At 37.7% G+C, this 12,878-nt stretch overlaps 1 protein-coding gene across 2 annotated transcripts in view; it reads right to left on the bottom strand.

Moving 5' to 3' along the window:
* Lrriq3 (leucine rich repeats and IQ motif containing 3) overlaps positions 1 to 12,878 on the bottom strand; it is a 112,838-nt gene that overhangs the window by 89,295 nt on the left and 10,665 nt on the right. For both annotated transcript variants that reach the window (XM_052730299.1, XM_052730300.1), the window contains exon 4: positions 8,371 to 8,504. In XM_052730299.1, the coding sequence (XP_052586259.1) occupies positions 8,371 to 8,504 (134 nt within the window). The remainder of the gene's footprint in view (positions 1 to 8,370; positions 8,505 to 12,878) is intronic.

Below are 12,878 nucleotides of genomic sequence, written 5' to 3'. Positions count from 1 at the left end.
CTACATATAAAAGGAAACATTTATCTTTCTGGGTCATGATTAGTTCTCCCAAATGCTGACCTCAAATTCTACCATTTCATGCAAATGACATAATTTTATTTTTCTTTATGACCTAATAAACTTCATCGTGAATATATTCTATGTTTTCTTCATCCACGAATCTGCTGGTAGATTCCTGACTATATTTTGGCTATTCTGACTTGAGACATGATAAATACAGATGTGCAGGTATCTACGTAGCAGGTTAACTTAGAGTCTCTCAGTACATCTCTAGGAAGAGGACACCTAAGTTATATGAGCCTGAGGAAATCTCTTACTCATTTCCATTGTGTCTACAATAATTTACACTTTCACTAACAGTGTACTAGGGTCCTCTTGCTCACCTGTGTTTGAAAACTTTTCAGCCATTCTGACTGGGTTGAGATGAAAACTCAATATTATTTTCATTTGCATCCCCTGATGGGTGAAAAACTTTAATTCATTTTCATATGTTTATTAGTCACTTGTACCTCTTTTGAGAATTGCCTGGTCAATTCACTGGCCTATTTATTCACTGGATTATTGGGGGGGTTGTAGTTGTTTGTTTTAGTTCTTTGTGTACTCTAGCTATTAATCCCCTGTGATATACATAACTGGAAGTTTTTTTTTTTTTTTCCATTCTGCAATCTGTCTCTTCATTCTGTTTCCCATGTCCTCTATTTGAAGGAGTATTTTATTTTTGGTGGCAGTGTTTGTTTTGTTTTTGAACCTCATAAAATCCTATATGTAAATGTTTGCTCTTGTTTCTAGGGTTATTGGAGTCCTATTCAGAAAGTCCTTGCCTGTATCTCTATCTCAATGTGTTTGGATTAATAATTTGTTGTTGAACCATACATTGATCCATCTTATACAATGAAAACAATTCATCCTTGAATTTATCATGAACTTATTCTGTTAGCAGTGTTTGGTGGTTTTGTTCTGAGACTTAGTTCCTATCTTTCCTAATGTGGTAGTTTAAAAGAAAATGGCACCCAAAGGGAGTGGCACTATTAGGAGATGTGGCTGTGTTGAAGTGGATATGGACTTGTTAGAGAAAGTGTGTCACTGTGGGGTCAGGCTTTGAAGCTTCCTATACTCAAGATCCCACACAGTATGACTGTCAGTCGTCTTCCCGTTGCTTGCAAGATGTAGAACTCTCAGCCGTTCCTTCACCATGTCTACCTGCATGCCTCCATACTCCTTGCCATGATGTTAATGGACTGAACCTCAGAAACTGCAAGCGAGCCGCCCCAATTAAATGTATCCTTCAAAAGAGTTGCTGTGGTCATGGTGTCTCTTCATAGCAATAGAAACCCTAATCAAGACACCTAACAACCTCTATGTAGTTGATGATGGCCGTGGCATGGGCCACTCAAATCTCCTTGTGGAGCTCACTGAGAGATGCACAGCTGACTGACATCCCAACTTTTATTTCTTTGGAGCTTCCTTGTTTACCCCAAGGCTTTTCCTAGCCATTGGCCAAGCACATGGAAGACAATGCTGACAGCCTATTTCTGCCCAATGCAAAACACCTGAAATGTACAGGCTTGGGCATGGATCCTCAGATGACCTGAACAAACATTCTTCAGTTAGATTGCAGCCTGAGCCTCTTCCTATCCTATCCTGTTTTCTCTCTCCCTTCACAGGTATCAGATTCATAAACTTACCACCTCTGGCTATATTCTTGTTTCTCCACTTTGTGTGTGAAATCCATTTCTCCAATACCTGTTTGAAAAGCTTATTTCACGTGTCTATCCTTCAAAGACAAACTATAATATAAGTGTTTTATAAGTGTTAATTTTCATTTCTTTTTTCCAATTCCAAACTAAACTTACATATCTAAATATCATTAATTTTTGGGTTATGACTATGAGCTTAAAAAGTCATACTGGGACATCAAGAATAAATATGATTTTATTTGCACATTTCTACTTACGTAGGAACTTTTATTTGTCTCACTAAGATACACTGACTTAGTAGACTGCACTAAAGAACAGTGATCACAGTCGTCACACCAATGCACTGAGGATCTCATGGAAGTTCATTATTTCGTTTCTGTGTGATAAATGCACTAGATACCTAGTATCTAAATGGAAACATCTTTTTGTTGTTGAGTGTATTTTGTTTTGTGTTGGTTTTTGGTTTGGGTGGGGGTTTTTTTTGTTTGGTTGGTTTTGAGAGATGTAACACAAGTTGCCTTCAAACTACTGTATATCCAGGGATGGCCTCAAACTTCTGATTCCCCTGTCCCCACCACTCATGTGTCTTGATTACAAGCAAGCACCACTATATCTGGCTTTTATGTGGTGCTAGTGATCAAGCCTAGGGCTTTGGGTATGTCACACAAGCACTATACCAACTGAACTATACTCCCAGAGTGAGAAATCAACTTTTTATTCTAGTTTACTGAACTTTATTTTAATCTCAAAGGAGTGCTGAATTATATAAGGTGATTTTTCTGAGACACTGAGATGGTTTTCCTGTACTTGCTACCATATAAACCAGTGCATTAGTGAGACCTTCTGTGTATCAAGCTTTGCTTGAGATCTTAGCACAAACTAGAAGGAAAACTCATTTCTGATCTAATTCATACCTCTGGCAGGCAGAATAGTCATTTGTTTAGAACTGCTTTCTCTGTATTCTGACTGACTTCTGTCAGGAGTCAGATCCAGCTAGTGATGACCACTCTCTGGTCCTTTGTAGGTACTCTTCCTTCCTCGTGATTAACAACCACCAGAGGATCAAATGGTTCTAGTGCTTCAAATTCCCTGATGTACCCTATCAATACCTAGGGAAACTCCTTTTTAAGTCCTTATGTGATTGGGTTGGAACTGCTCAGGTGAACTACTTGAAGGTAATTGTGGGAGTGATAACAGGGAGCAAAAGACACATGAGTCACCTGGTAAGTCTTCTTGTCCTATGTAAAATGAGAAACAATAAGATGGAACTTTTGAACCACGGACATAAAAGGTTCAGTTTGCCCAGGGTCCGGCTGACACAGCAATGGACAGATCAAAAACGGTGTGTCTTTCCCTCACTGTTACTTCTACTAAGCTAACCTTGTAGTCCTGGGATAAATTTACATTGCTTATAAGGTATTACACTTTTTATATACCACTGAATCTAATGCTATACTATTTCAAGGTTTTCACATATGTATTCCTGGGCTTACTGACCTATAATTTTCATTACTGTAGTAGTCTCATCCAGTTTTGTGATCGTTCAAATCAATAGGCAAGATGTATGTCTTGGCTCTCTAAGAACTTTAAGAAATAGACAGTTAACTATTAAAGTCATCTAGGCATGAAGCCTCTGTGGTATTTCTAATATACACTGGATATCTTTGATTATATTTGGTGCTATTTTGTCTTCTTTGATAAATTTGGAAATTGAATTTTTTCAAGGAATCGATCCATTTCTCACAAGATAATATCAAAGAGTTACAATGTGGTCATTTTGTTGTGTTTAGTGTCTGCTGTCCTGACTCCTTCCTTATTTTGTTATTTTTTTTCTTCTTTTTCTTTACTTTATTGGTCTTGTTAGAGCATTATCAATTTATTGCTCTTTGAAAAGAACCAATTCTAGACTTATTGATTTTTATATACATTTTCTTATTGTTCATTGTATATTCATGTTCTATTTCTTCAGTTCCCTATATTTTCATTACCTTCACTTTCAGTCATATTGAATGCAGTTTCTGTTTTTTCCCTTTATGTGACTGATGCTTAATTCCTCATATGTCTGTTTTTCTCCCCTCCATATATAATCAGATGTGCTGCACAATACAAATGATTTTGTTTCTTTTCTTTCCATGTACTACTGTGTAGCAGAAACTCATGGACAGTGTCCAATACCCCTTCTCCCTTTCAGCTTTAGTAACAGAAGCCAAGTTTCATGTCTATGGAAAATGATAGTGGACCCAAGCTTTTGGTCACCACTTGGGCCCAGTGTACTAATACAAAGAATTCCTTCAGAGGCTGCTTGACACCCTTGCCATGTTCTGTTAAGTTACGCACAGGTGTGATGCCTCTGGGGTTCAAATGGCCCCTTCTCATTTTTCTCACTTCTCACAGGACAGAAAGACTTTCTAGTTGTCTCGTGGGACCTTTGCTCCCTGCTATCTTTCCTATAATCATGTCATATTACAGGAAATATGTTGTTTTACAAATGCGATGATGGCTGTTTGTAACAGGTGACCTTCAAGTAGAGTATCTGAGAGATTCTACCAATTCACATGAAGACTTGGAAAGATGGCCTCCTTAGGTATTAATAGGACACATCGGAAAATTTGAAGTGCAAGAACAAGTTGATCCTCCACTGCTGTCAGTCCTGGGGAGGAGCTATAACGGTTGGGACACTGACAGACATTGAGGACCACAAGTGCCTGATGATGGAACACAAGGTAGAAATATGAAGTAAAAGTTAAGGAATCTGGGGTCAGCAATATTATTTGGAGTCACAGATCTCAGCTTTTCTGACTATAAACTTCAACAGAAAATAAAAATCTAAACAAAACTTGTGGCTCTGCTCAGCCATAACTGAGGTAGTCTCTTAAACACAAATGGGTACAACAAATGATATGCAAATACATCCTTTCTTCTTTGAATATGTAGTATCAAGTTGGATAAAGCTTTCAAAAATTATAATGTAATGGTTATAGGGCCTCCTATTTTACTCCCACTATGAATACAATATATTATCTTCTTACCACATTATTATATGTGCATAAATGCATTTCATCACATTTACTTGGCTACAGAGCAAGTATATTTAACTTATAAATCATAAAACTCTGACCTCAGCTAAAATCTAATTAATTAAAACCTAGTATTCAAAAGGCTCTCACCACATGGCCCTTCAAAGGAGCTTACGATGGCAGTGTGGACTATAGCAGCACACAGTCTTCTCTAAATAAGATGACCTTTACTTCTATGAAATTGTGTCTTTCTGAAACTATACCTGACGCTTTTGCCTATTTTATACACAAGAAGTATACAACCACTGGAAATCAGCTATTTGAATTAACCTATAAACTTTGGCTATGCTTAAGTATCAGTTTCCTTAACTGTTACTCTCATAACTACAGGATATTTTAAGTATAAACTGTTATTTTCTGAAAACATATAATATGAATGATGATGGTTTAAAAAAAAGAAAAAATTCTGATACCTGTAAGACTCTGGAGTTCAGAAAGGAGGAGATAGACAGAAGAACTAAGACAGGTGAGAAATAGAAAGAAAACAGAAACACACTCCCAGCGAGCCTGGAGAGACAGCCTAAAAGCCCTGAACTGCCCACCACATGTTCAATACAAGAGACAAATTACAAGGGGCAGGGCTGAGGTTAACCAAAGTTCAACTCTAGGTCAAAACCGAAGCTCATAGGAAGTACCTGGGGAAAGACTTAAAATTAAGATGAAAACATCCAATGGGAGGGAGGTACATGCAGAAAGGGGATGGTGGGACCCCAGCCACAGGTCCCTGAAGGACAGACATATTTTAGACACCCCAACACCACAGAGGGGATGGTGTCAGAAATATAAGCATGAAGGAATCTTCTTACAGCTCAGGAAATCCCCCTGATCCACACAGATGTGTACATATAAAGGACATGCAGAAAATGGAGAGTAACAGGATGACTATAGACAGTCAGAGTAAGACCAAGAGACAAAAACCCACTTAAAAAAAAGGAAAGAAAGAAAAGAAACAACACCATGACCATGAAATGAACTACACAACAGCATAAAATTGCACAGGACAGAAAAGCAACACTAGCTAGAATTAGGCAAACTTGGAAATGAGGATAGAATTCAGAAAAGGAATCAGCACTTTAAAATCCACTCAGACTAAATGAGAAGGGGCATGATTATCAGCAGACAGGAGAGAAAATGTCCCAATAAAAATAGATTAAAATAAAATATTCATCAATCTAATGAGATAAAATCACTAAATAAGGAGCCAATATCATTCTGATAAATGAATCAACTATGCTGCAGCATTCTTCAATCTTCTAAATACAAAACATCCAGTAGATCTGCAGCTTCATTGAATACACTGCTGACAGGAGTGTGTACACTATAATTCTGAAAGTGTTTTGTATATACTGTAGGATTAAACTAATGTATGAAATCATTGATAAGTTGACAATCAGAATTCTCCTGGAGGAAGAGTAGGACAGTCCTCAATGAAAGCAGAGAAGAACCTTGTGTGGTGGATTAGCACGTAAGTCACAGTGGAAATAATGATCCATTTACACTGAACCTCTTGACATGGCTTAGGACCCAAGATGCCCCACTGTCACACAATGCATCTGGCCCCTTGATCTCACTGTTTAAATATCATTGCTGTCTGAAAGAGTTTGAGGTCTTTGGTGATGTCCAATGACAGGAGTGAAAAGACAAAACAGAAGGTGCACAGGACTCAGAACATGTGAGACAGAAACACGAGCTACAGATTTAACACAGCCCTTTTCTTCCTAACCACCCACAAGTGAGCAGCACAGCAGCTGCTGATGTGCAATACAGACTTCCCATCAAGTTCAAATCTTACCACTGCAAAGACCTGAGGCACAAACTAGAAGACCAGCTGGAACTCTGCATCAAGAGATGTGAAATGGATGGACCCGCTTCTAACAAGAGCTGCACATTGCTGTGCTAGCGTCTCCTCCTTTGACCCTATGATCTCAGTCTAGCTGCCAGTCAGGCATAGGCCTGTGCCTATTTGTTAAGATCAAATGCAGACTTCCCTTCACCCCACTATATGTATACCAGGAAAACTTCCACTTTAAAACACACATAGTTGGTAATAATTCTAGGTTTAGTCGACATATGGGGTTTAAGGGAACTGTAAGTTATTTGGGCATTCTAAAAGAAAACTTTCAAGGAAAATGCAAATATCTTACTGCCAAGAGGCATTTCTCAGGACTAATGCCCTGGGTTGGGTAGGGACCCTAGGCTGCTTATTTTGCTGTGTTTCCTAGTCTATACATTCACTCTCCCATAGACTGATCCAGAAACAGCTGATTCTAGCTCTTATGGTATCTTCATTTACTGTGTTCATTAACTCCACAAGTATTTGTGAGCACTCAGCGGTTCAAGCACAATTTTTGTTCTAGAGGTACAGAACAGAAAACAGATACTGCATCTGTCTCAGGGAGTTTACAGAACCACCTTGGTACAGATAAAGATGCAGACACCTGCAGCGTAATATGCATGGGGAGTGGCATGTGATTTAGAAATTGTTCCTAGGTAAATGTGGAGGCACTGGAGGACTAGGAGCTGGTGAATAACCGGATTAAAACTCTACTCTGAAGAGGTTATCCTGTGTGCTGAGGAAACATGAGACAAGAAATGGGAAATCCAAGGCATGCTTTTCTACAGAGCTAGATAATGCAGACAGCCCCAGAGAACAATGGTAGAGGTGTGTTTAAAGCAGTATCTAATAAGAATGCAGTGGCCACTTCTGCTGGGTGCCAGTACGTTATATTCATTATCTGAATTCCTACAAGCAAATACATAAGCACAACCATTAACCCCTGCTCTTTACCATTTACAGATGAAGAAATTCTGGCTTAGAGCAATTCTGTGATGTGCCTAATGGAACAGAGATTTAAAAAAAAGATATCGCGTAAGTTGGGCCTGAGACACAGGAGAATCTGTTCATAAGTGACACCTTCCCCACAGCACTCAGACTCTGCTTACACACGCTGAGATTCTGGGCCAAGGCCAGCAAACAGGGATTTTATTTCATGTTATACCAGTACCAGGGGGTGCCTCAATTCTGAGACAGAAAAGACAATCCTAAAGGCATTAACTAAAGACCCCAATAAAATCTAAAATCTTCTTATATTTTTAAGGTGTAAACCCTTATTTTATCTAACTTATATAATATTTATACCCTTATTTCATTATATATATATATATATATGTATATGTATGGCTATTACCATAATATAGAATTATATAGAAGAACATACCTCCATTTTATCACATATATATGTATATATATGTACAGTATCATGAGATGACTATGATTATTATAAGAGAATATTTCAGTACAGGTTCTTGGTTGGCATCTTTAAAGTTTAATAAAAAATATAGTATTCAAACAATTACAAAAATTGTATTTATTAGTTATTTTATAGTCAATTTAAAATACAAATAAAGGCATCAAATTCTGACTATGTATCATAATATAGCATTTTTCTTATTGATCTTTATGTAGGTCAAGCATAGCATAAATATCACTTTGAGAACAGAGAATACAAAAGTGAAAATTATTCTAGAACTTACTTCTTGTCCTTGATATTTTTATCTCATTTCAACATTCAAATAGTAAAAAGAAGGAAGCATACCTCAAGCGTTTCCTAACTATGAAACCACGTATCCATCTTTGAACAATCAACACTGGTGAATTATGAGCCAGAATCCCATTAATCCTTGAAATTATCTGCTTGATATTTTTAATTTCATCCTCATAGGTTGTACCCTGTATGAAGAAGTGTTATTCAGTAATTTTTAGCATTTATTAAAGCATTTAACAAAGAGATCTAAATAAATTAATAAAACATTCAGCAAAGTCTTGTCAGCATAGTAAACAGTAAATATACTTTAGAATCGATTAAATAAAGAAACATCAGTATTTTCAAATAATTTCAATTTTCTGTACAATATGCAAGATTCCTGAGAGCATCCTCTATCCCAGGCTGTTCTCCCAACCTGGAAACATACATGAAACTGTCACCATAATAATCTTCCTCTGTGGAAAGTAGTGGTGTGGACTGGTCCCTCCTTAAGCCTGAAGACGGCCTTTGCTGGCACTACTGTAAAAGGGGAGGACACACGTGGAATTCCTGAACATGACCCCACTCCTCAGAGCTGTGCAGCCTAGGTGTGCTGTTAGACACTCTCCTTGGGGAACTAACAGTGTCCTTTTGCAAATTCCCAGACTTTGGGTCACAGACTCATTCTGTCTCATAGTTCACTGACTAGTTAGAAACAGTCACTTTTACTCATGTTTAGATATATTATAACACATTAGAAATAAAAATATTTACATTGTGTTAAGGTGCTGTTGGGTGACAATACCCCTAAGGACATGTGAACTAATGCCTACTGAAACCTGATAGAAAAAGACAAATGTCCAACCTGGAGAACCAATGTCTGACCCTCTTACCTCAACCTCCTGGATGCAGGGATTACATCATGAGCCACTGTGACCCATCCTTTAGCTTAATTCTTTTAATGAAGTGCAATTATATTATGATATAGATATATTACTAAGATTACTCCTTGTCTCAGTCTGAATTGTAGTTCTCTACAAACTTCAGACAGCTATGTGTTTCTTTTTGTTTATTTATCTCACCTCTATACCTCTATTTGCTAACCTCTAATAATCGCCTTCCTTGCTACATTTTTTCTGCCTTACCTATGCAAATTACCCTCACAATTACACTTTATGTCAGGAATCACCTCTTAAATTACAGCCTTTAAAATGAACTTCCAGTTCCATTTCTCTGCTTATATATCAAAAGCTGAAACAATTATCCCTCCTACTTCAACCAATGCACACTTCATTCTGTGTTGTCTATAAGGTCATTAAAACCACTCTTCATCATGTCGACTACGCTAATAAACCCTTAATTCCTACTTCTATCCCATCTCTTCCCATCCAGGAAATGCTTTAATTCTATCATCTCTCTTTTCTACCAGAGAACTAAATCAGACCTTATAAGCCATGAGCAAACTTTAGTAATAACTCCTCATTTCTATCCCACTCTGATAAAAAAAAAAATTTGAGAAGCCACTAAGCTAGGGTAGGTCTGGTACTTTAAATCCTCATGAGAACAAAGCAAAGCCCAATGTAAACAATAGGATAAACTAGACAATGTACCAATCAGAATCTGCCACATAGCCTCTAGCTGGGACCTTCTTTGTCCTAATTTCATAACCACTCCATAAAATGCCTCCTTTCTCCTAGACAGAGTGCTAGCTGCTTGCACTCTGATGCTCCTCTGACTGTGCATCAGGGGATGTCTATACAAATTCATTAAAATTTAAATGTGTAAAGTTTTGTTTTCTTTTATCACGTCGTTTTCTTCAGAACACAGAGAGACTTTCTAGAATGCAAAACTCTTAAATACTTCCCAGAGATTTTACAAGATGAAGTCCAGGCTCCTTGTCTTACATTTAACATTTTACTACTGCGTTGTTGACATGCTCAAACATGTCCCCTAGCCTCCAAAAACATTGAATCACTTTCTGTCACTCCAATTTGTCAAACTCTTCGAACACCTCTGTTTCTGCAAATGCCTCCTACTGTCTCAATTGCTCAGTACCAATGCCAACACTTCTATTTGTCCAGAGATTTCTTGCATTTAAAAAAAGTATCTTAAGTATAAATGCTTGTGCTTTCTTTTTATTTTCTGTCTTATTTTTAACTGGCATTGAACAGTTTGAATATTTTTTAATTTCATACTTTGTCCAGTGTTCATGATCTTTTCCACTATTTTTCATTTCTCTCTCCTCCCCTCCACTCTCCTCTTCTCTCTGCTTTTCCATCAGAGGCAGTCTTTCTCTGTAGCCCAGTCTGTTCTGCACCTCACTATGTGGCCCAGTGTGGATTCAAGCCTCTCAGTCTTCCCAATATTAGCATTGTAGGCATGAGCCACCACACCTGGCTTTCACAGTCTTTCTCTATTGCATCTCTTGGATTTGCATTAATTTCTCTGTACAGTTTAGATCTGTGTAAAGAAGTTCTAGATCTCAATTCTATTTTGTATTTTTATTTCCTCAGTATTTTAATAAAGTAGCTGAACAATACTTCAGCTTCCAAGTCTTTAGACAATTACCTTATAAGATGCCAATAAAAATGGCATGGTGGGGAAACCTACAGAGCCAACTAACCAAACTAGTGGGAACTCATGAACTTTAGACCAACAGCTTTGGAGCCTCCATGGGACTGACGAGGCCCTCTGCATAAGTGAGAGAGTTGTGTAGCTTGATCTGCTTAAGGGGCCCCCTAGCAGTAGGATCAGGATCCATCCCTGGTGCATTATAGCTGGTGTTTTGGAGCCCACTACCTATGGTGGGACACCTTGCACAGTCTTGATGCAGGGGGAGGGGCTTGGACCTACCTCTACTAAATGTACCAGGCTCTGCTCACTCCCCATGGGAGGCCATATCTTGTTGGAAAAGGGAATGGGGGGTGGGTTGGGGAGAGGGAAGGGTGGAGAGGCAGGAGGAGGGAAGAGATGGGGATCTGTGGTTGGTATGTAAAATGAATAAAAAATTTCCTTAATAAAAAAAGAAGACTTACATAAAAGTCAAAACCCTTTGATATCTAATCAAGTGGAATCATCCTTTTTCCAAGAAAAGCCACTCCCTCCATCCATGGAGCTCTGAATGACAAAAGCTGCCTAGCTTGAATACCAAACCCAACCCTTACTAGCTCTTTGATTTGGCCTAAATAACATGTATATCCATTTCAGTGATCTGTAAGATGGAGACAGAAGTGGTGCCATCTCACTGGGCCATTGATACAGTACTGGGAGCAGTAGCTGAAACACTATGACCATCCAAATAAGGTTATCTCCCAAAAGTCTTACAGCATTCAATAAAATGACATTGATTCAGAATTTTGAGACTTCTGAATACATAATTATCTTTATCACAAAATTAACACAGAGAGGCATTGAGTAAGCACCTTACTCAATATAATGTATTATAGTTTTAATTATAGAAATTATTATATTAGCTAAAAATATGACTGATTCTAAACTAGTCAGTCTAACGAAAGGAATTATAATAAAATCTAGGCAAACCATATATATTTTTAAGCATAAATATCAATAATCAATAAGATACGACAGATGATACAATAGTAATGAAATGTTTATCCTAACAGCATGCAGAGTGATAGAGATTAGTGTTAATGCTGGCATAAAGTACAGAGAGGCATTTGAAGAGAAAATAATAAGGCTTTGTCATGGAATCTACTTTACATGCTGACAATAGGAAAAGCTCTAGAAGCTAATTCCAAAAGCACATGCTATTCAGATTGCATAAAATTCTAAAATGGGATCATTTTCAATCAGCTCCTTATTCTAAGTAGCTTCTGTCATTATAAAAGTTTTCCATTCTATGTATACCAAGTCTGGAAGGTCTGCCACTTCTTTTTCTGTCTGTGAGAGGTTTTCCATCAGAACCCCCTCAACATGCCTCACTGTTTCTTGGAATATTTGAAAACTATAAAATATACTAATATAAGCATAAGTATTTGTTTCAAATAAAATAAAACCATACCTCATAGCTATTTCACCTTTTTATTCCTTGGAAAACATATTCTCTTTTGAATAGTATGTTCATTCACCATATAAAATGGTGAGAATGTGTGATTTCTCCACATTTACAAGAAAGAATTTTGTAGCACTTTAAATTAGTATTTCTAAAACTCTCTTGGTTAACACAGAGATACTGGAGAATTCTGCTCTATTAATCACTGTAGAACCAGGGCACAGAATAAAACTGTCACAGAATCCACAGAAGGTACAGAATAAAGGGAGCATGGACTGTGGTAGGCAATAAGAAATTTGTTTTCTTATGAGATACTTCTAGACACATAGTTCACACAGCATTTCCAGATGTTCATCTAGCTTGTTACAGACATACCTATACTGCTGAATGTCATTACATGGTAAAAGTAGATCAGCTTGGGGAACCATTTTCATTTGGGGGTTTGCTGTGGCTGAAAGGGGGTTTGTCCCTCAAGAGTCTATGTATTGAAGGTTTTATTCCTAATGTGGCATGTGGAGTGAAGCTTTTAAGAGCTGGTGCCTATAGAGGTCATCAAATCACCCCACTG

This window comes from Peromyscus californicus, unplaced genomic scaffold (assembly GCF_007827085.1).
Source record: "Peromyscus californicus insignis strain IS unplaced genomic scaffold, ASM782708v3 Scaffold_9__1_contigs__length_137607984, whole genome shotgun sequence".
NCBI lineage: Eukaryota > Metazoa > Chordata > Mammalia > Rodentia > Cricetidae > Peromyscus > Peromyscus californicus.
Note: the sequence above shows the minus strand (reverse complement) of the source record. Positions and strands in the feature narration are given on the sequence as shown.